Source organism: Lycium ferocissimum, chromosome 7 (assembly GCF_029784015.1).
Source record: "Lycium ferocissimum isolate CSIRO_LF1 chromosome 7, AGI_CSIRO_Lferr_CH_V1, whole genome shotgun sequence".
NCBI classification, from domain to species: domain Eukaryota; kingdom Viridiplantae; phylum Streptophyta; class Magnoliopsida; order Solanales; family Solanaceae; genus Lycium; species Lycium ferocissimum.
The window spans coordinates 30,081,418-30,102,580 of record NC_081348.1 but is presented as its reverse complement, the minus strand read 5'-3'; the positions used below and the strand labels follow the sequence as shown (position 1 = coordinate 30,102,580).

General features: G+C 33.5%; 3 protein-coding genes and 1 pseudogene across 3 annotated transcripts; 2 read left to right on the top strand and 2 right to left on the bottom strand.

The window, feature by feature from the left end:
* The first annotated feature begins 3,508 nt into the window (after positions 1–3,508).
* Positions 3,509–5,110, top strand: LOC132064271 (glutathione S-transferase U7-like). The gene is made up of 2 exons (XM_059457193.1): positions 3,509–4,057; positions 4,583–5,110. Exons 1-2 carry the CDS (start codon positions 3,737–3,739, stop codon positions 4,940–4,942), a joined length of 681 nt encoding a protein of 226 aa, XP_059313176.1. The 5' UTR covers positions 3,509–3,736; the 3' UTR covers positions 4,943–5,110.
* A 194-nt stretch (positions 5,111–5,304) lies between these two features.
* Positions 5,305–8,139, top strand: LOC132064272 (probable glutathione S-transferase; annotated as a pseudogene).
* An 8,290-nt stretch (positions 8,140–16,429) lies between these two features.
* LOC132062696 (zinc finger BED domain-containing protein DAYSLEEPER-like) lies at positions 16,430–17,611 on the bottom strand. The gene is made up of 2 exons (XM_059455224.1): positions 16,647–17,611; positions 16,430–16,577 (listed from the first exon to the last, which is right to left on the bottom strand). The coding sequence occupies exon 1, from the start codon at positions 17,305–17,307 to the stop codon at positions 16,765–16,767; it is 543 nt and encodes a 180-aa protein (XP_059311207.1). The 5' UTR covers positions 17,308–17,611; the 3' UTR covers positions 16,430–16,577; positions 16,647–16,764.
* A 1,258-nt stretch (positions 17,612–18,869) lies between these two features.
* LOC132062116 (zinc finger BED domain-containing protein DAYSLEEPER-like) lies at positions 18,870–20,660 on the bottom strand. The gene is made up of 2 exons (XM_059454755.1): positions 20,628–20,660; positions 18,870–19,946 (listed from the first exon to the last, which is right to left on the bottom strand). The coding sequence occupies exons 1-2, from the start codon at positions 20,658–20,660 to the stop codon at positions 18,870–18,872; spliced, it is 1,110 nt and encodes a 369-aa protein (XP_059310738.1).
* Between the last annotated feature and the right edge of the window lie 503 nt (positions 20,661–21,163).

Here is a 21,163-nt window from a genome sequence, read left to right as displayed (position 1 = left end):
CGTGCGTATGCACCCTTGACGGAAATGGGAATATCTCTCTACTCCGACGTCGTATTGATGAATGGTTAAATGCGCTGGAAACTAGACTCGTAGATGTTCGATTTGGTGCGTGGATCACCCCGTAAATCCAAGTAGATTGAGAGAAAAGCTCTGCGACATCTGACCCTAAATTCCAGCAAATTTACAACCATAACTTGCGACTACCTTTGTCGACTTTCGTATTACAGCCCGTTTGACTTCAAAACTTCATATACGACTATCATACTATTTAAATACCTCATAATATTACCTTCTTAGCATGTTAGCCACCTTACAATAAGCTAATGCATGAAAATACGAGGTGTAACATTTTTCTAGTTTTTTTATCAGATTTTCTAAACCCATTTGATATGATATAGCTTCCAGACTACACTAGGGCCATCCAGCTGGAATTAAATCAAACCGACGAAGCCGCCCTTGCGGCTAAGATGGAGGAGTTACAAAATAGGGAACTCGCTCGCTCGCTTCAGAATTCCGTTTAGACAGGAGGACCCCTATTAAAATTTTAAAAAGAATTTAAACTACTATTTTAAAAGTATAATCAATTTAATAATAAGAATTAAAGATTAAACCGTCAAATTTAAATTATGGAGTCATCTTTTTTCGTAATAGATCACTTCAACTTCTTGAAATGAAATGAATCTTCATCGCCAAGGCGTTTACTTCTTCATTTGCTTGCAAGTGCCCTGAGAATTAAGCTCTAGCACTTACAAACAAAAAACATTAAAAAGTAAGAAAGATTAGTCGTTCTTCAAGTCTTCAACATCCTTTTTTCTCCCACCAATAAAAGTGCACGTAGAATATTCATTTAGTCTTTCATACTTGCTATTTCTTAGGATGAAAAGTACGTATGTCTTTTGTTTTTTAATTAGAAGAGTTTCACTTTTATTGCATCTTGATAAAGTGAAGTGAGTCTACTAATTAGGAAACCATGACAAGAGCAAAGATTTATTGATTGAAATGAATCTCGAGAAGTGGATGGATAATTGCCACTCCCTTATCCTGGAGGATGTATTCCCTCGACTTTGTTCAATTCTTGTTCCATTTATTATTTGATCATCTTTTCGGGGTAAATTAGAAAAGAATGTAATGCAATCTTCAAATATTTAAGAAATTACTGCATTGTACAATATTAAACTGTGTAAATTTTACTGGCAATCATTCAACTTTGATTCCTCCTCGCTGCTTAGTTAAAGTAAAGTACAGTATATTTTTTAGAATCTGACTTGGTTTATTCCAAGCCTAGTGTATATAGGTTTTCAGACTTTTACGTTTCAAGGGGCCCGAGGCCCATGGGGAACAGAAAACAATTACGTTTGAGCATTGTGTCAAATATTTTGGGGAAAGATCACGGATGTCCTTAAAAAAAAAAAAAAAAAAATTACCCGCTCATACCCTTATTATTTTCATGCTCCCAGAAAAGATTAAAAATATTTATCTGAGATTATGATACCAACATGATATATAAATATACTGAGATGGTATTGTGAAAGATGCTTCAGTCCTTCTCTTAGTCCTTCATGCTATCATCATGGTATATAAATATATTGAGACGGTATCATGAAAAATGTTTCAGTCCTTCTCTTAGTCGTCCATGGTACCATCATGGTATATAAATATACCGAGACGCTATTATGAATGATCATGTTCATTTATTAAAAATGACTCATTTTTTTTCAGAAAAAAAAACTCTATGATACCATCGTCTTATATACATATATCGTGATGGTATCATGAAGGACTGCTTCAGTCCTTCAATGAGACACTCCTCAGGACCATGATACCATCATGGTATATAAATTGATGGTATATAAATATACTGAGATGGTATCATAGAGGATTGTTTCAGTCCTGCTCTTAGTCCTCCATGATACCATCGTGATATATAAATATACTGCGTTGGTGTCACGGAAAGGAAGGAGTTTGGCCGAGGGGTATGCCGGCTAAATATTTTCAGCCGGTAGAGGTAGAAGCGAAAATAGTTTGGGAGGGGGCATGGGCGGATAAATATTTTATATTTTAGGGGCAATTAGTGATGTTTTCCCTATTTTTTTTGGATTTGTAATGCTTCGTTAACAACGCTTTACCCAGAATATGTTTTAAAAACAGATGAAGTAAGAAACTTTATATTATTAGTACTCCCTCCGTCTCAAAATATTTATCGTCCTTATTAAAAATACTTGCCTCAAAATATTTGTCGTTTGACAAGATTAAGTAACTTTATCCCATCTTACCCTTATATTCATTAGCAACATTTAAGAGGTTCTCACCATTAATGGAGTAAATATTTATTGAGGAGAGATTACATGAAATATTTATGAGGGTAAAATAGTCAAAATGCTACCCTTACAAATGCTTTCTTAAAGGGCGTGCAAATGAAAAATACGACAAATATTTTGAGACGGAGGGAGTAGCTTATTCTAATTTTTGTTGCAGGTAACTTGTCTTATTTTTTAGATTAATTCTCAAGTAGCTATATTGATCTAATGGGAGAAAATAACACAAAGTTAATTCTCAATTCCTGTTCGACTCATATTGTAATTTTTTTTTGTTTCCCACCCGGTGTCCGGTAACCGCATTGGAGCCCGATTATATCCGAATTAGCGCCGCATAAGGCCCCATTCGGGGGGGGGGCGCTCCTACTGGATTTTTTTTCATATTCAGGGCTCGAACACAAGACCTTAGATTAAAGGGTGAGCAGCCCCATCCGCTGCACCACAACTTTTTGTGGTGGTTCTTATTGTATTTCATTGATAGTTGGGTTAAGTTAATCATTTTTCATTAATGTTAATGAGATTTACAACATAAGTGAGTGTTATTTTCCATGTTTGGAAACATAACATTGTTGTTGTCTTATTATGAAGCTTTATGTGGTACCCAAAAGAATTTTGTTAATACAATTCAGTCACAATATCGTTCCCAAATTATGTTTGTAACTAACAAAAATATGTATATATACTGTAATCCAGCAGGCTCGAATGCGAGATCAGTGATTAAGAATGAAGAAATACTTATCATTCCACCACAACCCTTGTTGGTTTAAATTTCCTCAATTCTATGGTACTCCTAATAGCCATTTTAAGTACTAACAATTTACTTTAATTTAATTTAACAAGAGGTAAGAGTGAAAACCAGAAAAACTTGTATGGTTTTACCTTTTGAAGTTTTAGCGACTTTTTTTATTTTTATTTTCTTATCTTTTGTCATTAGTGTTGAAAATATACCAACACTAAAAGGAATTTAAATAGAAAATAAAATATTGTAACGCCATTTCCTTTTCGGTGTCAATGGAATCTTTTGCGTGTTTCCCTTTTTTTTTTTTTTTTTTTTTCCGCCCTTAAGAAAACAATAAATCATCAACCTTCAAAAAGGACCTCAGTGGAAACATAGTTTTCTAACACACAGATGTGACATAAAGCTCGTTTCATTGATTGAGGGATAAGGTTACTCCGGAGCGGATTACACCATTCATTATTTTTTGTTCAAACTCTATCCATATACTATTAAAATTATCTATTAAATATCTATAGCTCTTTGATTGTGAACCTAATCATTATTTAATATTTGCTGTAAGAGTTCATAAATAGGTTATTCTGTCCCTAGCCTTGTTATCTTAATTTGCATGGAATGACTTAATTGACTCCAAAGTTATTGGTATCCAATTGAAACCTCACATCATAATTTTGTTGGAGAAAGAATGGAGAAGAGTACAGATCTGAAACTCCTGGGCACAAAAGAAAGTATATTTACTCAAAGAATAGTGTGGGCACTTAAGCTAAAAGGCATTGATTATGAATTTATTGAGCAAGATTTCTCCAGCAGGAGTAGTCCATTGCTTGTGGAGCTTAATCCAATTTATAAGAAGGTGCCGGTGCTGGTTCATTGTGGAAAACCAATATCTGAATCACTCGTTATTCTTGAGTACATTGAAGGGACATGGCCCTTTAATCCTCTATTCCCCGTGGATCCTTTTGAGAGAGCTTCTGCTCGTTTTTGGGCTAGGTTTATTGATGGCAAGGTAATTCTCTCTTCAACTATTCTAATTAATTTTAAAAGATTCAACTTATATACAATTGATGGTGTAACGAAATTTTGCAATATTAGTGTATTTTACCTTCTTGTAAATTGTAATTGGTATTTGTCATATTGTCTAGCATACTAATCTCACTTTTTGTGGGCGATGCAATGGATCTTAATATTGGGCCATCTAACTTGATTATTGAGGATTATTGAGATTGATGTAAGTGGTTAGCTAAAACGATTGAATCACTTGAATCCAAGCGTTTTTTTTTACAATTGTGTGCAGTATGACCAGAGAACCATTTACCAATCCAAATCCAAACAGTTTATTTATCTACTTTTAACAATTCTGTCTAGATAGGTAACTGCTTATTTGTAAAAACTGTTTCAATACTTAAAAGTATTCTTCAATAATTAAGTGATACTTGTTAGCCACTTTTGATCAGTTAAACCTGGCTCTTAAATAGTGGTTACATTCAAACAAAGTGCTATGCAATAATCTTCTTTTTCATCACTGATGCAGTTCTATGAAGCAGCAAATAAGGCATTTTTCTCCTCTGGAGAGACTAAAGCAGAGGGGGTTGAATCGGTGGCAGAGGGATTACATATTCTTGAAGGGCAAATAATTGGGAAAAAGTTCTTTAGTGGGGAGACAATAGGGTACCTTGACATAGTAGTTGGTTGGATTGCTTACTGGTTGCAATATATAGAGGAAGTTGGTGAATTCAAAGCAATGGATTCAAGAAAATACCCTCATCTTCATGCATGGATCAATAATTTCATTCAAGTTCCGATTATTCAAGAAAGCCTTCCTAAATCTGATGCTGTCAAGGCTGCTTACAAGGGGTTCAAAGATGCTGCAGCTTTGGCTGGTGCAAATTGAAAATATTTGGGGCGTTTGATACGGAAGTTATTATTTTTCTTAACCATTGTTTAAATACGAAAGTATCTAGTAAGTACATCTTTTTTAGTACTACTAAGTGTTTAATAAGAATAAGCCTGGATTCTAGTGTCAAAGTGATAGATGCAGACAAATTTTGGGAGCCGCTTATTACTTTAGCCATTTGTAATTGAAGAAGAGTTAATATTTCAACGTAATTTAATTGAATTGTAAAGAACAAGACCAAAATTATACAAGAAAAGCCATCGAATCAGCCGAGAGTATTAGGAGATTTCAAAGTAAGAGAATTCATCGAATAACATAAGAAAGAGTATTTTTACCATCCGAATTTGGTTAGCTCTTCTTCTGTTATTCGATGACTTCACAAATAAAGAACAGTTTAATCTAGTTGCATTAACAGATAAATATTAATCATTCTTCAAATTAAAAGAAAATAAACAACAGATTCCCAAAACAAGAAGAACCAACCTTACATTCTAGTTTTTCCAAATACTGTTGTTAGATAGTTAAATCCCTAATTTTGCAGCGAACGGCTTTATCCAGTCCAATTTTCCTTTTATTTTTTTGGTCAATATCAGAAAGTTTTGACATACAATCTAATTGATGTTTGGGATGTACCACAAAGGTATATTCTTTAGTTTTATTAAGAGATAAATACACTAGAAAAATACAAATAAATTCTCTAAACTTGGTATAATCAATAAAATTTTACGCGCTTAAAACAGACCGTTTGTCGTTACATTGATTTTTCTAATGATTGAAGTTTTGCACAACCACCATTTTTTTCTACTATTATTTATTCACCTGTTGCAGTTGAAGATGCTGTCTTATTAAGGAGTCCAATAGAAGAATCATATTGGTCATAGAAGCAAAGGTAATTGCATGAGTACTAAAGCAGATCTGAAGCTGTTGGGCACCAGAGTGAGCCCGTTTGTGTGTAGAGTGATTTGGGCACTAAAATTGAAAGGCTTAGATTATGAATTCATAGAAGAAGAGCTGTCAAACAAAAGCCCATTGCTTCTGGAAATGAATCCTATTGACAAGACTGTTCCAGTACTAGTTCATGGTGGAAAGCCAATATGTGAATCCCTTATCATTCTTCAATACATAGACGATACATGGCCTCAAAATCCCATCCTGCCTAGAGATCCTTTTCAAAGAGCCTCTGCACGATTTTGGGCTAACTTCTCTGAGGAAAAGGTAAGCTCACTCAGAGTGGGTGAGTTTTTATTCATACATTTAGTTTTTTCTCTTACGTATGCTTACACACTTGCATATAAGGTTTGCGCTAAACACATTTAGTTTTGTTGAACTTGTTACGTCTACTCTAGACTCGCCATGGGAAAGACACCGTCTAACTTAGAAATAACTCTTTTGGGCCGCTTTTCAGACTTGTCTTTGAAAAATAGTCATTATCACGTAACTTCATATTCCACAGGTGAAACTTAATGAGAATGTCTTGGAATTTTTCTATGAAATTTGAAACTTTATGACATTGATTATTTTTCAATTTAAAGACTGAAAAGTGATTATTTGTGAATATTAGCCCTGCCTAATAGGTCATTTGCACTGTTGTTCCTATTTTGTGCTGGTCTTAATTTTTGGCCCTCATAACAAATAATTTTGTTGTTGTTGTTGTTATAAGTTTATAGTTTAGCATCATAATATCCATGCTTATAGCTCCGCCCTTAAAGAAGTTATGTCCCCCTAAATATAAGTTCGATTTTGAAAGACAAAAATTAAAGACCAACCCATTTGAAAGGCAAACTCTGATATTAAATGCCCTAATAGGGCCAGGGGCGGCTCAAGGCCCAAGCAAGTGAAGCCTCTCTTTTTAGGCCCTAATTTTTTTTATTTTTTATTTTTGTTAGGAATGCCCATCAAAGGCACTGGTCTTTAATTTTTATCCCTCAAATTGGTGGTCTTTAATTTTTGCCCTTCGCTAAAAACCCCTTGGTTTCGGGTTCGAACTCTCGCTTAGTAAAAAATTTTTAAAAAAATTCGCAAGGTAGAGTTTGGATTCGCAAGGCAGAGTTTTGCTACCTGCCTTAAGGCAAGTTTGAAACTCTGCCTAATCAGGCAGATTTTGAGCCTTAAGGTAAATTTTTGCCTTCAGACATGGCAAAACTCTACCTTATGGTGAAGGCAAAACTCTGCCTTAAGGTAGAGGTTTGCATTAAGGCAATATTTTTTTTTTTATTCAATTGAAATTTTGTAAAATTATGCCTTAAAAGCCTAACTTTTGCTTCGAAACTCTGTCTTGCGATTTTTTTTTTTTTTTTGATTGCCGGGGTTTGAACCCAGGACCTCGGTGTATTAGGTGAAGGGCAAAAATTAAAGACCACCAATTTGAGGGACAAAAATTAAAGACCAGTGCCTTTGAAGGGCAATCATGCAAATGACCCAAAAATTATTACTGTAGAGTTATAACTTAAATTTTGAAGGAAAAAACAACGAAATCTATAGAGAAAAGAAAAACAAAATCATTGTGAAAAAAAAAAAAAAAAAAATCATTGTGGAAAAAGTATGCCCCCATCCTAAGTTTGGCTTTAAGTTACTAATTTTACTGACTCGCTTCTGAACCTATCACAATTATTTTTCTTTTATTTAAGGAAATATTGTTGAATATGTTGCAGCTATGTGGACCATCAAGAGATGCATTTTATTACACTGGAGAAAAACAAGCCAAGGGGGTTGAAACAATGAAAGAGGCATTGGGAATTCTTGAAAGTGAACTGGAAAAAAATTCTTTGGAGGAGATGAGATTGGATATGTGGATATAGTAGTAGGATGGTCAACATACTGGCTCCAGTTTGTGGAAGTAGCTGCAAAGTACAAGGCAATGGACTCAACAAATTATCCTCAAATGGATAGGTGGATGAAAAACTTTTTGGAAGTGCCATTAATTAAAGATAATATTCCACCTTATGATGGAATGCTCAGTATCTACCAGGCTTATAGAAAAATGTCTCTACTTGCTTTTGCCAATGATAGATAATAGAGTTTGTTTCTGGGATATTATTTCCATTTGTCTCACTTTTTGATCTTTGGTTTTGTCTCTCTGTACCAAGTCCTTTAGAGTAATTGTTTGTCTTAATTAAGTTGCAAAAATAAACAAGAAAATGTTCCTTACAGTAATTGTTTGTCTGAAAATATGAGAATGTATTTGGTTTTCCTTCTTTTGTATTCCCGGGTATATTGACAACTAAATAATTGACAAAGTAAAAAGGTGGTGCATTTATTTGTACAGTATATGTTTACTTCAATAATTACAACAAACACCTTGCCAACATCTCAACCAGTCCAAGGAACATATATCAATGAACTCTTTTTACTTCACAAGGAATAAAACGACTCAAAAAAATTCATATTTCTATAGTGTATCACTAGTTCAGTACATTTCCTTAATGGATATGCCACTACAATATTAAAGTTATTTTTGCTCATGCTTCATTCTAGGCTAGTCAAATGGACTGGGCTTTAATTTTTCTCCTTCAAATGGGTTGGTCTTTAATTTTTGTCCTTCAAAATCGAACTTATGCCTAGCGGGGCATAAGTTATTTAAGTGAACTGACATAACTTGTGGATATTATGATGCATAACTTATGCCCCTTTAGGTATAAGTTCGATTTTGAATGACAAAATTAAAAACCAGCACAAAATAGGGACAAAAGTCCAAATGATCCATTTGGATTATTTATCCACCGGCCCAAAGTAGTTCAAATTGTTGACTATCCAGCAGATAGAGCTGGGCTCACTTGAAAAGGCCCAAGTTTATATTTCCACAGTACAACGAACTTTTTAGTTCAGGTTTGCTAATTTATTCCAATTTGATACAACTGTAGTTAAATTAAGGCCCATTTAGAATGAACATTTAGCAATTAATCACCTCCTAACCTAATTTGCATTTGTGTACTGTTAGGAATTCATTTGTCAAATTCATGCCACTTCTTCACCCAAGAAAAAAAATAGGAAAATTTACTTGGCATAGCTACCTCTAAGAGCTATTTATGAATAATAACTACATTTTATATTTAGGGAAAAGGGTTAAATATATTTCTCTACTTTAATTTATTAGCTAACTTTGCCCTCCGTTAGCCAAAGTAGTCAAATATACCCTCCCATTACAAGTTGGGGCCAAATATACCCCTACCGTTAGCAAAGTTTCAAAAATATCCCTCATTTCTAACATATTTCCACATAAACAAGTCTAGTCATTGGAATTGGGTGACATGGACGCCACATGACATTTAACTTATTATATGTGGTGCTTACGTAGCAATTTTTTTCTAAAAACAATCTGAAAAATTGATTTTTCTAAAAACAAATCTGTTAAAAATGGCTTTTATTAGAAATTTGATTTTTATTTTATTTTATAAAACCTGCTCTTAAAAAAAATTCTGGAAAATTGGATTTTTTTATTAAAAAATCTGGAAAATGATTTCTTTAAAAATCAGTTTTCAGATTTTTTAAAAATTAATCCAGATTTAAAAAAAAATAAGGACACTTTTAAAAAAAAATATTTTACAGTTTTCTAGATTTAAAAAAAAATCATTTTCTAGATTTTTTAATAAAAAAATTCAATTTTCCAGAATATTTATTTTTAAGAAGCAGGTTTTATAAAATAAAATAAAAATTCAGATTTTTAATAAAAGTCATTTTTAACAGATTTGTTTTTAGAAAAATTAATTTTCCAGATTAGTTTTAAAAAAATTGCCACGTAGGCACCACATAAAATAAGTTAAATGCCATGTGGCATTCATGTCACCCAATTCCAATTACTAGACTTATTTATGTGGAAATATGTTAGAAATGAGAGGTATTTTTGAAACTTTACTAACGGTAGGGGTATATTTGGCCCCAACTTGTAACAGGTGGTATATTTGACTACTTTGCCTAACGGAGGACAGAGTTATCCGATAAACTAAAGTAGAGGGTATATTTGACCCATTTCCCTTTTATTTATTACAATTCGTAGCTATATTTTCCATCCGTAGCTACACCCATAAAATACATCTTCCACGCCTATAAGCCTTTTTACATTCTCTTTCTGTCATTCTTAATATTATCCTACAATTTGAGACTCACAAAAAAAAAATGTTCCAAGCAATAGACGAAATGGCGATTCGCAATAGTTTGGCTACCACCACGACGGCACAAAAATGACCATCCATGCCATATTTCGGCGGCGGTAATTTTGTACGGAGGTGTAGTCGTATCAATGGCAAAATGGTGGTGGCAAGAATCTTCCTCCATCATCTTCGCCGCCGGACTAAAAATACCAACTCTCTGCCGACATAAATGGGTCAAAGTATTGATGAATGGCATAAATGAGCACCGCCACGCTGCCATTTCCTATAGTTCGATGGATAAATGACGCTCTTCTATCTTTCTAAGATTTGGTCCTATTCACAATTTGAGACTCGGAAAAAAAAAATGTTCCAAGCGGCAAGAGAATCTTGGCCACCGTGGCCAAATCTGGTCCTTTAATAGGATTTGAATGTATTTTTCCTTTTTTTGAGTTCAAATACAGTAGTATTTTGTATTTCATTCACGGAGGTTTGGCCACCGTGGCCGTGTTATTGTATTCTTCCTTTTTAAATACAAATACGGTAGTATTTTGTATTTCATTGGAGGTTCGACCGGTGTTATTGTATTCTTCCTTTTTAAATACGGTATTTTGTATTTCATTGTTTGTATTTTTCTTCCTTTTTAAATACGGAGTTATGACCAAATTTGACTGTATTCTTCATTTTCGTCATTTTTTGAGTATAAATACATCCAAATACAGTCGAATAAATTCAACTGATTCGACGTCAGGCATCGACTTTACTGATCTGAACTCGAATACATTTAAATACAACCAAAGCAAAAGGATTATTAGTATATAAATACAATGAAATACACAACTTCTTCGTGTATTTAAAGGATTTACTCCATTCTGTTTATATGATACATGTATTTCGCTGTGTTTAAAAACACGAAAATACAGTCGAAACTCGTTCGTGTATTTAAAGGATTAACTCAACTCTATTTTTATGATACATGTATTTCATTGTATTTAAAAACACTGAAATACAACCGAAACCACATAAAAGGTAGCGGCTGTTTGTAAATTGCAAACTTGTAACTATATATTGTTAGGAGCTTATAAAAAGTAGCTGTTTATGTAAGTTTTTTTTTTTTTAAAATGATGCCATTTAGAATGTGCACTTGGCAATTAATCACCACCGAACATAAATATTGGTCCTCCAACAGGGCCTATCAATGTTTAGCTCTAAGTTTCTTTTATGGTGAGTAGAAATGGTTGCAATTCGATTCCCACAAGGGATTATAGATCATCAACACAAGACACATAATATTTCATGAGCTATTCGCGATTTGTAAATGTGTGCGTGTTTTTTTTTTTTTTTTTTTTTTTGCCAAATAACATTCGTCCATCTAGTTTACAAAATATTTACATATTTTACAAGTAGTGCATACTCTCTCTCTCTCTCTCTCTCTCTCTATATATATATATATATATATATATATATATATATATATATATATATTTTGGGCTCATTCGAAAGCTCAGAGGAAAGGGAAGGCCACAGAGTAACTCTTCGGCTTCGGATTTATGTAAGTTGAGACTTACTAGACCCTTTATGTAGTATTATGTGTTGGTTAATCTTAATAAGGGGCGTAACGGGGAATTGGGGTCCCGTACTCGGGAGGTGACGAGCACTTGTGCGGGTACCAGTATATCTGTATGGGTAACTAAAACATTAGGAATGGTTGATAAATCCATTTAGGTTGGTATGATCGCTGTTTATTTGGGCTATGAAGGCCATTTTGGATGTATAGTTGTTAATAATGACTTGATTTGCATTCCTCACTCCACATCTCGTCTAAGTCATAAAAAGGACATATATACTTGATGTTATGCATTTGCTTGGTGTAAGCATATCCATTCATATTTTCATAACATGATATTGTTGGCATTGGATTGACATGACATATATATATATATATATATATATATATCTGTGTGTGTGTCTGTGTAGACACACACACACACACACACACCCTTATACATACCTATCTATACACAACATATAAAACACACACACCCTTATACATACCTATCTATACACAACATATAAATACATATACAAACAATGTGTACATGTAGTGTATACTTCGACCATGCTTGGTAAACTAGATGGGTATAATTACGTAAGTTTTCTCTTTTTTTTTTTTTTTTTTTTTTTTTGTGTGTGTTTTATTATAAATTTTGTGCTTGTTTCATGTCACCGTCGCGAATATCTCCTTGCATCTGGTTGAAAAGCAAAGAGTGGGTTCTATTTCAAAAGAGTAATTGTCAAGCCCCGAGCCATGGCCTGGGCGTAACACGGCACTCGGGCCTTGCTTGCATGTGTCCGAGCGAACCTCATGGCTTGCTTGTCAACATGGGCATCAAGACAATATAATCTATATGATGCAATTTAAATGAATCATGAAAATATAATTTGCGAAATAAAGTCTTGAAATTATCTCATAGCATGAAAATTCATGAAAACGTAATAGTCTGCAAACATGAAAGCATAACTGACTCTGTGAACTAATATCTGTCTATGAAACCTCTAAAACATGTCTGAATACTAACTACCAGGACATGGCCCTGGACTACCATAAACTGAATACTAATACAGACTCCATGTTGAACCCCGAGAGGAGTGGGGCTCACCAATAAGCTGATAACTGAGGTGATCCTACTGCGCGCGGTGTATGCTCACGAAAATCGGTATCCGCACCGTGAAGTGAAGGCCCGGGGAAAAGGGACGTTAGTACATGGTGAATAGTACTAGTATGTAAAACCTGCGCGAAATGAAGAACATGGCACAACATAGGTATAGGACATGAACCGAAATCGAATGTAACTTGAACATGAGTATGAAACGTGAGTAAAGTCTCGAAAACGAAAATCAATGGAAATACATGTATATAAAGCGCATTGTAACGTGGGGAATGCTATAGTATAACCGACAACATGATCGGTACTTGCATCCTACCAGCGAACACTCACACCTTTCCGGGGATATGAGATTTAAGTAATAATAGCATGTAAGGATCCAAACCGCATAATGAAGGTGTTGCCTCCTTGCGACAACCCTTATCCTACGGTGGCTACGTAGTTTCGGGCTATCTGAGCCTTCTCGGTTAACTAAGCAATCCCAAAAACATGAACATGATATAGTTGGCTAAGAAGCCCATGATTTTCGTGAAATAACTTGTAATCATGATTTCACGAAATAACTTGTAACATGGTTTCATGAAATATCTTGTAATATGGTTTCATAAGATAACTTGTCGTAGTCTTGCAAACATGTTCTTGATTCATGAGTAATAACAATAGTTCATAATTATATATATAATTGACTTGAAAACATGCTTGTAACTTGCTACATAAAATCATAACATTTCATATAAACATAATCAGAACACATGAGGAAGAATTCATGATTCATGGATTAAGCTAGGGTTCCTAATAACCGTAATGGAAGATTAGGAATACAATAACGAATATAGATACAAAAATTCATATACATAAATACATGACTATGGGCTACCAATATGTTGGGTTTAATGCCCTAGGGTTTGAACTTCATGGATATCAAGAAACGGAGCATGGGGAAGAACGTAGAGATTCCCACGTGGATGGAAGTTCTACATACCTTAATTGCTCCAAAATCTTGAATTAAAGACTTGAATTTTGGAGAAGATTTCCTAAATCTTGATTCTTGAACCTTGGGATGGCTTTTCTTGAAAATCCTAGATTAGGAACAATGATTTCTTGCTTAGATTATTAGAATATATGTTAGAATTGAGTTGGAAGGGTTTGGATTGACTTACCTTGATGTTTTGGATTGTTGCTAGGGCTTGGAATTGTGAATAATGAAATAGAAGAACTCAAGGCTTGGATTTATACAAAAGTGGGGCGGAGGTTATATGGACATATTATACGGTCCGTATAAAGTTATACGGTCCGTATAAAGTTATACGGTCCGTATAATATGACCATATTTTATCATGGCTGAACATAACGTCGATTTGGAGCGTCCTGAAGTACGGACGAGTTATACGGTCCGTATAAAATTATATGGGCTGTATAGCCAGTTCGTATAACATAATCGGTGAATGGACTGCACTGTAATCCTTCAGTAAAATGGCCATAACTTTTTGTACAGAGGTACCCTTGACCCCCATAATATACCGTTGGAAAGGTGTTTCAAAGGGCTACAACTTTCATTCAGGAAGTTTTCCCAAATTCATAATTAATAAAGGGGTTATGGTCGTTGGAAGTAAGACCTTCTATAAACTCACTTGCAAACATGCCCCGTAGAGTGGCTTCCAACTTTGCTTTGCCCAAAGACATTTCTTATGACTTGATTAGTTTTCAAAACACTTCCTATAACCCTCATATTGGTTCCATTATGTTATCATCTTATGAGTCAAACCTTCGTCTGAATCTACGAGGTGTTACAGTAATATTTACGGGGAACATATATCACACCAAAATCTCATACATGAACTCGAATGTAGACTTGCAAGTGTGGAAAAGCGTTTTTTTTATTTTTTTTACATGTAATCCAAAATCTTAAGAAAATTATGGATGATGTAGTCCAAAAACTAGTACTCCTATAATATATACATGCATGGTGGCAATCTATATATAATATAAGGCTAGACATAGACAAGATAATGTGGCACCTCTCTATGGCCTCTATTCCTATTTATCTTTTTTCTCATTTTTTTGTAATTTTCTCTGTTTGCCCATTTATGTGCTATAAATCATAATGCATGAAAAAGTCAAAGTCACTTATTAATTTCTTCCTAATTAACATTTTTCTCTAACGTATGAGCCATTTTGTAGTATTTACTTGCATCTTAAATTGCCATTATGTACTTTCTTTTCTCTCTCCCACTTATAGTATTTACTTGCCTACTAACCTCCCACTATTTACTTCCTCAAATGTAACCTTTAAACGCATTACTATAAATCCAATGAACATAAGTTGATTAGTGCATAACTGCTTGGCAAACACATCTTTTGTCCAATCCATTGTAGTTATATACGAGTATATTTTCTTCTGAGTACAAATTTAAGTTTTTTTTTAAGGTTAAACTATGATTAGAATTGGCAAATGTGACTGAGCAATGCCAATTTCTACTATTTTGTCTTGCATGTTCTAAAACCTCTTGAATTCCCAGCAAATCCAGCATTTCTTCTATTCTATCAAGTGTATGTACTCCATCTTACCGTTGAAAAGGCATTGTATGATTGTATTCTCCATCATTTCTATCAGTTTGCGTGTATCAATATTTATATAGACGAACATGTATTTACAGATCAATATTGATAACTAATAACATTATTCAAGGAGTTGAAAGACTCAAGTAGCTTTGTTTAAAGTTCTTTAATTGTTATGTATCTATTTGATTGTAGTTGTGTACATATTTCTTTATGATCTGCCCCAATTTTGTTATGATCAACAGGACTAATCCATTTGAAAAATATTCTTACTTAAATATATTTCCTTTCTGTAATGTTAGTGGAGTAGCTATATCAATGTAAAATAGAAATGAGATTTTTTTTGGTAAATGATAATTTGTTAGATTTGACTGACGAACTTTTTTAGACTTTTACACACTATTTTCCCATTTTATTTGATGCACAACATTAAAATCATGCTATCAAACGATAAAAGGAAAAAAATTTGATTATCTTTTGCTTTTATCTTTTTCTTTCAACAACTAATTTTCAAACTCATGTACTAAGATGGATACCACATAAGGGTGGCGAAGGGGACGGGACAGGGACTTCTTAAAGGGGGACTTTGGGGGGACGGGCTTATAGGGGACTTTTTGGGGGGGCCCGTCCCGTCCCACTCCAAGGGGGGACGGGGGGGGGGGGGCGGCTTGTTTTAATTTATTTAAATATTTAATTTTAAAGTACTAAATAGACACAAATTTTATAAAACTTCTAACTTAACATTTAAATTGGTAACATTACAAATTCAAACATACAAACGGCTAATACATTGCAAATTTAAAATTCAAAACATAGAAACGAAACGTCAACACATTGCAAATCATAAAACTTGAAAACATACAAATTATAGTTGAGTTTTTATAATTTTAAATGGTTATTTTTTTGAACTTATAACGGCTAGTTTCTAGTTTTTTAACTTATTAGTTAATATTAAATTTTCAAGTCTTTATAAAAAATTTAAAGACTTGAATTTATTTTTAGGTATTTATAATAGGAGAAAATAATTTCAAGTAAGAGCTATTTATTTTTTATAACTTATAACTTTAAAGTCTTTAAATCTATTTAACAACGGCTATTTTTTGAACTTCTAAGGGCTATTATTTTTAATTTATTACATAATAAAATATACTTTTAAGTCTTTATAATCTTTATAAAGAATTGCATTCTTATTTGTAGTTATGTAAAGAAAAATAATTTCAAGTAAGAACTTTATGTTTATTTATCCAAAATAGATCTTTTAAATTTCATAAAACTTGAATTAAAGTCTCAAATACAAGAAGAGCACCTAATCTACACAGCCACCTTCTAAGAAGGGTTCTGTTTCAATTAGGCCTCTAAGTTACAATAAGATCACCTAATCTACACAGCTACCTTCTAGGAAGGGTTTTGTTTTAACTAGGCATCTAAGTAGTTAATTATAAATTATCACACTAAAACTTGTACGGATCTATGTACATTTTTTCTAATTGTCGTATCGCTTCCGTTGCATTCAATTACGAATTGGTATATCTCCTTGACGGTCCATAAGTTCCATGCCATCATCGCTATTAGTGTTGATTATCTCTTCATATTCTTCTTCTTCTTGACGGGTTAATTTTGGTAGCCCACAATTTTTTCTTTCTGCGTTGATCCAAGCCCTGAATAAGACAGAAATCTCCAAGCTATCTTGTGCTAATGAATGTCTGTGGTCTCCAAGTTGAAATCTTGCCGCGCTAAAAGCTGCCTCTGAAGCTACTGATGAGGATTGGATAGTTAGCATATCTCGAGCCATTTTTGAGAGTAATGGAAATGCCTTGCCACACTCCCTCCACCATCCTAAAATATCTTCATTGTCGTCGTCGTCCACAATGATGCTTTCCAAACTCTGATCAAGATAAGATTCAAGATCACTTTCATTTTGAGTATTAGCAATACCAAGCCATGCAGCATCCATTGATCTATCAAATTTTCTATTGCCAAATTTAGCCTTATTTTTTTGTGAAGGACGTTGATTTCCACTTCTACTTTCCGCAGATTTATAATTATTATACATTATTTTAGCTTTTAATTCTATGCTACGTTTACACTCTTCAACATTTGGATGTTCATTAGGAGGAATATCTAACTGCAAATTTTTTTTTTTCAACAAGTCCCTGAGCACTTCTTAATTTTAAAGACGGGTCAAGTATACAAGCAATCAAATAAATATCGGGAATAGGAAAAAAATACTTTTTAAATTTGAAAATCATTTCATCAACGGCTTCCTCATGTTCGTTTGATTCTCTATAATCCGCAAATAGTTTTGTAAGTCCACAAATATAAAATAACATTTGTGCAATTGTAGGATAGTATTGACCGAAAAATGTTTTTGTTGCAATATAAAATTTTTCTAAAAAAAAAAATACATAGTCCTTCAGTTTCATTCCAATCACTATCTTGTATTTGTTCACGGGGATGATAATGTTGTGCATTAAAAACATATTGAAGGGGTTTTTGATATTGGTGAGCAACAAGTAGCATTTCATATAAAGAATTCCACCTTGTACAAACTTCTTTTGGAATTTTTCTAATAGGCAAATTTTGCTCAACACAATATTTTTTAAACAAATTAATTCTACTTTGCTTATGAGCGCTAAAAACATATTGACAAGAATATCTATCTTTTGTAGAGAACCCTCAAATAAATCAAGACCATCTTTTACAACTAAATGGGATAAAAACCCCCCGAACTATGGAATAATTACCCCTAAACACCGATGTGGCAAAGAGAGTGTGTTTCACTCTCTTTGAGAGAGCGAAAAATAAAAAAAGGGGAAAACTTAATTTTTTTTTTCTTAAAAATTCTTAAAAATTTGAAAATAAATCTAGTCTTCCACATTTAGTTTTAAAAAACGGGTTTTCCACATGTTAAGAAAATAATTAATTTTTTCAAAATTTTATAAAAATTCAGCTTTTTTTTCACATTTTGGCAAGAAAAACATTTTTCCGGATTTTATTTGAAAAATAAAAGTGTCCTAAGAAAATGAAATCAAGATTTTTTAAGACATTTTAAAAAATAATCAAGTTTTCCATATTTTTAACAAATCCATTTTTCCATATTTAAAAAAAAAAATCTTTTTCTTTTTCAAAAACCAAAAAAAAAAAAAAAATTTAAAAGAAAATTCAAATCCATGTTTTTAGTTTTTTTTTTTTTTTTTAAATGGGTTTAAAAAAATCAAATTTTCAAATTAAAAAAAAAAGACGGTTTTAAAACTCATTTTTTTTTTAATGAAAATTCAGTTTTTATTTTTATTTTAAAAAAAATTGACACGTAAGGAAAAATTAAAAAAAAAAGAAATTAAATACACATGTGGCAAAGAGAGTGTATGTCACTCTCCCATATGAGAGTGGGCATCGAGCGTTTGGGGTAATTATTCCGTTTTAAATAGCCATAATAGTTCGAGTACTCTTATCCCACAACTAAATTAAAAATATGGCATCAATCGGACATGAAAAATATCAAGGTTAATTGGGCAAATTCTTATAGCCATATTCAAAGACTCTTAGTCAAGGAAGAAGCATTATCAAATGTAACAGTTAATACTTTGTCAACAAGACCATATAATTGCAAAATGTCTAGAACATTTGTATAAATATAAGAACTTGTTTTTTCTCATCAATATATTTATAACCAAGTATACGCTTTTGCATATTCCAATTATGATCAATCCAATGTGCCGTAACACATAAATAATCATTGCCATTAACACTGCGACCTATATCAAAAGTGACAGACACTCTAGTATCTAGGTAATGGAACACACAACGCATATATTGACAATAATCACTTTGAAATTTAAAAACGTCGGCTCTAATAGTGGATCTAGGAATGCCTTGAAAAGTAGGGTTATACATAGCTCTAATATAATGCACAAAACCAGGGTTAGAAGGAAAACTAAAAGGCAAGCCACAAACTGCAACCATTTTAGCTAGTTCTTCACGATCTCTATCTTTATTATAAGCCATTTGAGTGACAGCGGGGTTAGAACGATTTAAAGTTTGTTGGACCATATTAGATCCCCCAACGGATCCACCAGAAGCAGCACTACTAGCGCTGGTCAGTGTGTTTTTAAGTCCGGCTGCTAATCGAGCATTGAAGTATGATTTTCCAACACATGTTCTCAAGTGTCTAGCTAAACCACCCGTCCCCCCTGCCCCTCCACCGCTTACGTGTTTTTTAATTTGTTTACATTTGTGACAAATAGCCTGAGTTTTAGTGTCATCTAAAGTCATGAATTTCCATACGACATTAGTTCTAGAACGTTGCGCCTTAGTCGTACCCCGAGTAGGAGGTATAAGGGGACAACCAGCTCCAGACTGAGATGTAGTCTGAGTTGAAGCTTCGGTAACGGGACTAGTATGTGTCTCATTTAAATCTAATTCCTCACCTTCTTCTACTTCTAAATTTTCAAAATCATCAAATTCTAAATTACCATAAGCTCTATCTAAGGCTTCAGTTTGTAATTCTAAATCTTCTGCAATAGGAGGAAAACCGGGGGGAGCAAAAAATTCAGTTTCATCAACATGAGTGAAATCCTCCCTATTGTTTCTAAATTGAATTTTAGATTTACTAGAAGAACCAGATTTACCCTTACTACTACGGCTAAAAAGGTTAGGATTTCGACGAGTTTTACCTAGGGCACCGGATCTTAACTTTTTTAGAAATATTATCAAAGTATAATAAAATAAAATATGAAAATTAATTGAAAAAAAAGACGCAAATAAAATGCAAGAATTAAATAAATTAAAGGATGGAACGAGTGTACCAAACGTCTACGTAAAAGCAGACGTAACCGTAAACGTTGAAATCGAAATTATGTTACTTGAAGCTTGAAAGTTGCTCCAAAATTCAAATATTACCCACTTCACCAAAATAATAATAATAATAATAATAATAATAATAATAATAATAATAATAATAATAATAATAATAATATTTCACCAAATATTAGAGAGAGATATAATTGATAACAAATAGTAGAGAGAGAGATAATTGGTGGATCATTTGTGTGAAAATGAATAAAAATGAAGAGGTATTTATAGTTTAGAATTTGAATTAAAATGCAATTTATTAAACTTTGGGTTTTTTTTTTTTAAATTTTTTTTATGGAAAAGGGGACTCCAACGGCTGAAAATCAGACCGTTGGAGTCCCAACATTAATATTTCATTTACCCAGCAGTTGGGCTTCAGCTCCAACGGTCAAACGCTGACCAGCTAAAAAAAAAAAAAATTAAGTCGACATTTTCCGGTGAGGCCGGACCGGTCAGCCAGTCCGATACCGGGCCTGACCGGACCGGGCCTCACCGGGACTTTTCCCCCTTCCACCCCCCTACCCGTCCCCCTACCCCCTCTGCCCGCTCCCCCATAGTTGACCGGGATCGGGACGGTCCGGTGCCGGACCAGGCTAGACACGGGGCGAGACCGAGACTGTCCCGTCCCCACTGACAGCCTTAAATTACCACATAAAGATTTTTCAAATTTTTCTTTTTCAATTTCTAATCACTTGTTTTTATTTTTAATTAATATGGATAATATGTATATTAATGTCTGCGCGCTTTGTAAAACCTTTGAAACAATTTCGACACACTTCTCCTTCTTCAGCTTAAGCATGAGAACGATGACTAATATCAAATTAAAAAATACAACACTTCGTGAATAACCTAATAAGTATTGCGATTCACTTTTTTGGAAAATCTCATGAATATTATAAAAACCCTAAGAGAATTGCACAAAATGCGAGGGTCCATCGGCGGTAGAGAAAGAGAGAGGGACGGGGATGGGGACGGGAAGGGATGTCAAAGAATAAACACAAGATATTAAGATTTAATAACAATTTCGTTAACAATATGAAGCAAAAGAAATGCTAATA

What these genes read in the sequence shown, in the direction of transcription:
- LOC132064271 (XM_059457193.1), top strand. Translation starts at nt 3,737, where the DNA reads ATGGAGAAGAGTACAGATCTGAAACTCCTGGGCACAAAAGAAAGTATA. An exon ending in CTAGGTTTATTGATGGCAAG is followed by an intron (nt 4,058 to 4,582) that starts GTAATTCTCTCT and finishes TCACTGATGCAG; the next exon opens with TTCTATGAAGCAGCAAATAA.
- LOC132062696 (XM_059455224.1), bottom strand. Translation starts at nt 17,307, where the DNA reads ATGTATAATAATTATAAATCTGCGGAAAGTAGAAGTGGAAATCAACGT.
- LOC132062116 (XM_059454755.1), bottom strand. Translation starts at nt 20,660, where the DNA reads ATGGGGGAGCGGGCAGAGGGGGTAGGGGGACGG. An exon ending in CAGAGGGGGTAGGGGGACGG is followed by an intron (nt 19,947 to 20,627) that starts GTAGGGGGGTGG and finishes TTTCTAAAAAAG; the next exon opens with TTAAGATCCGGTGCCCTAGG.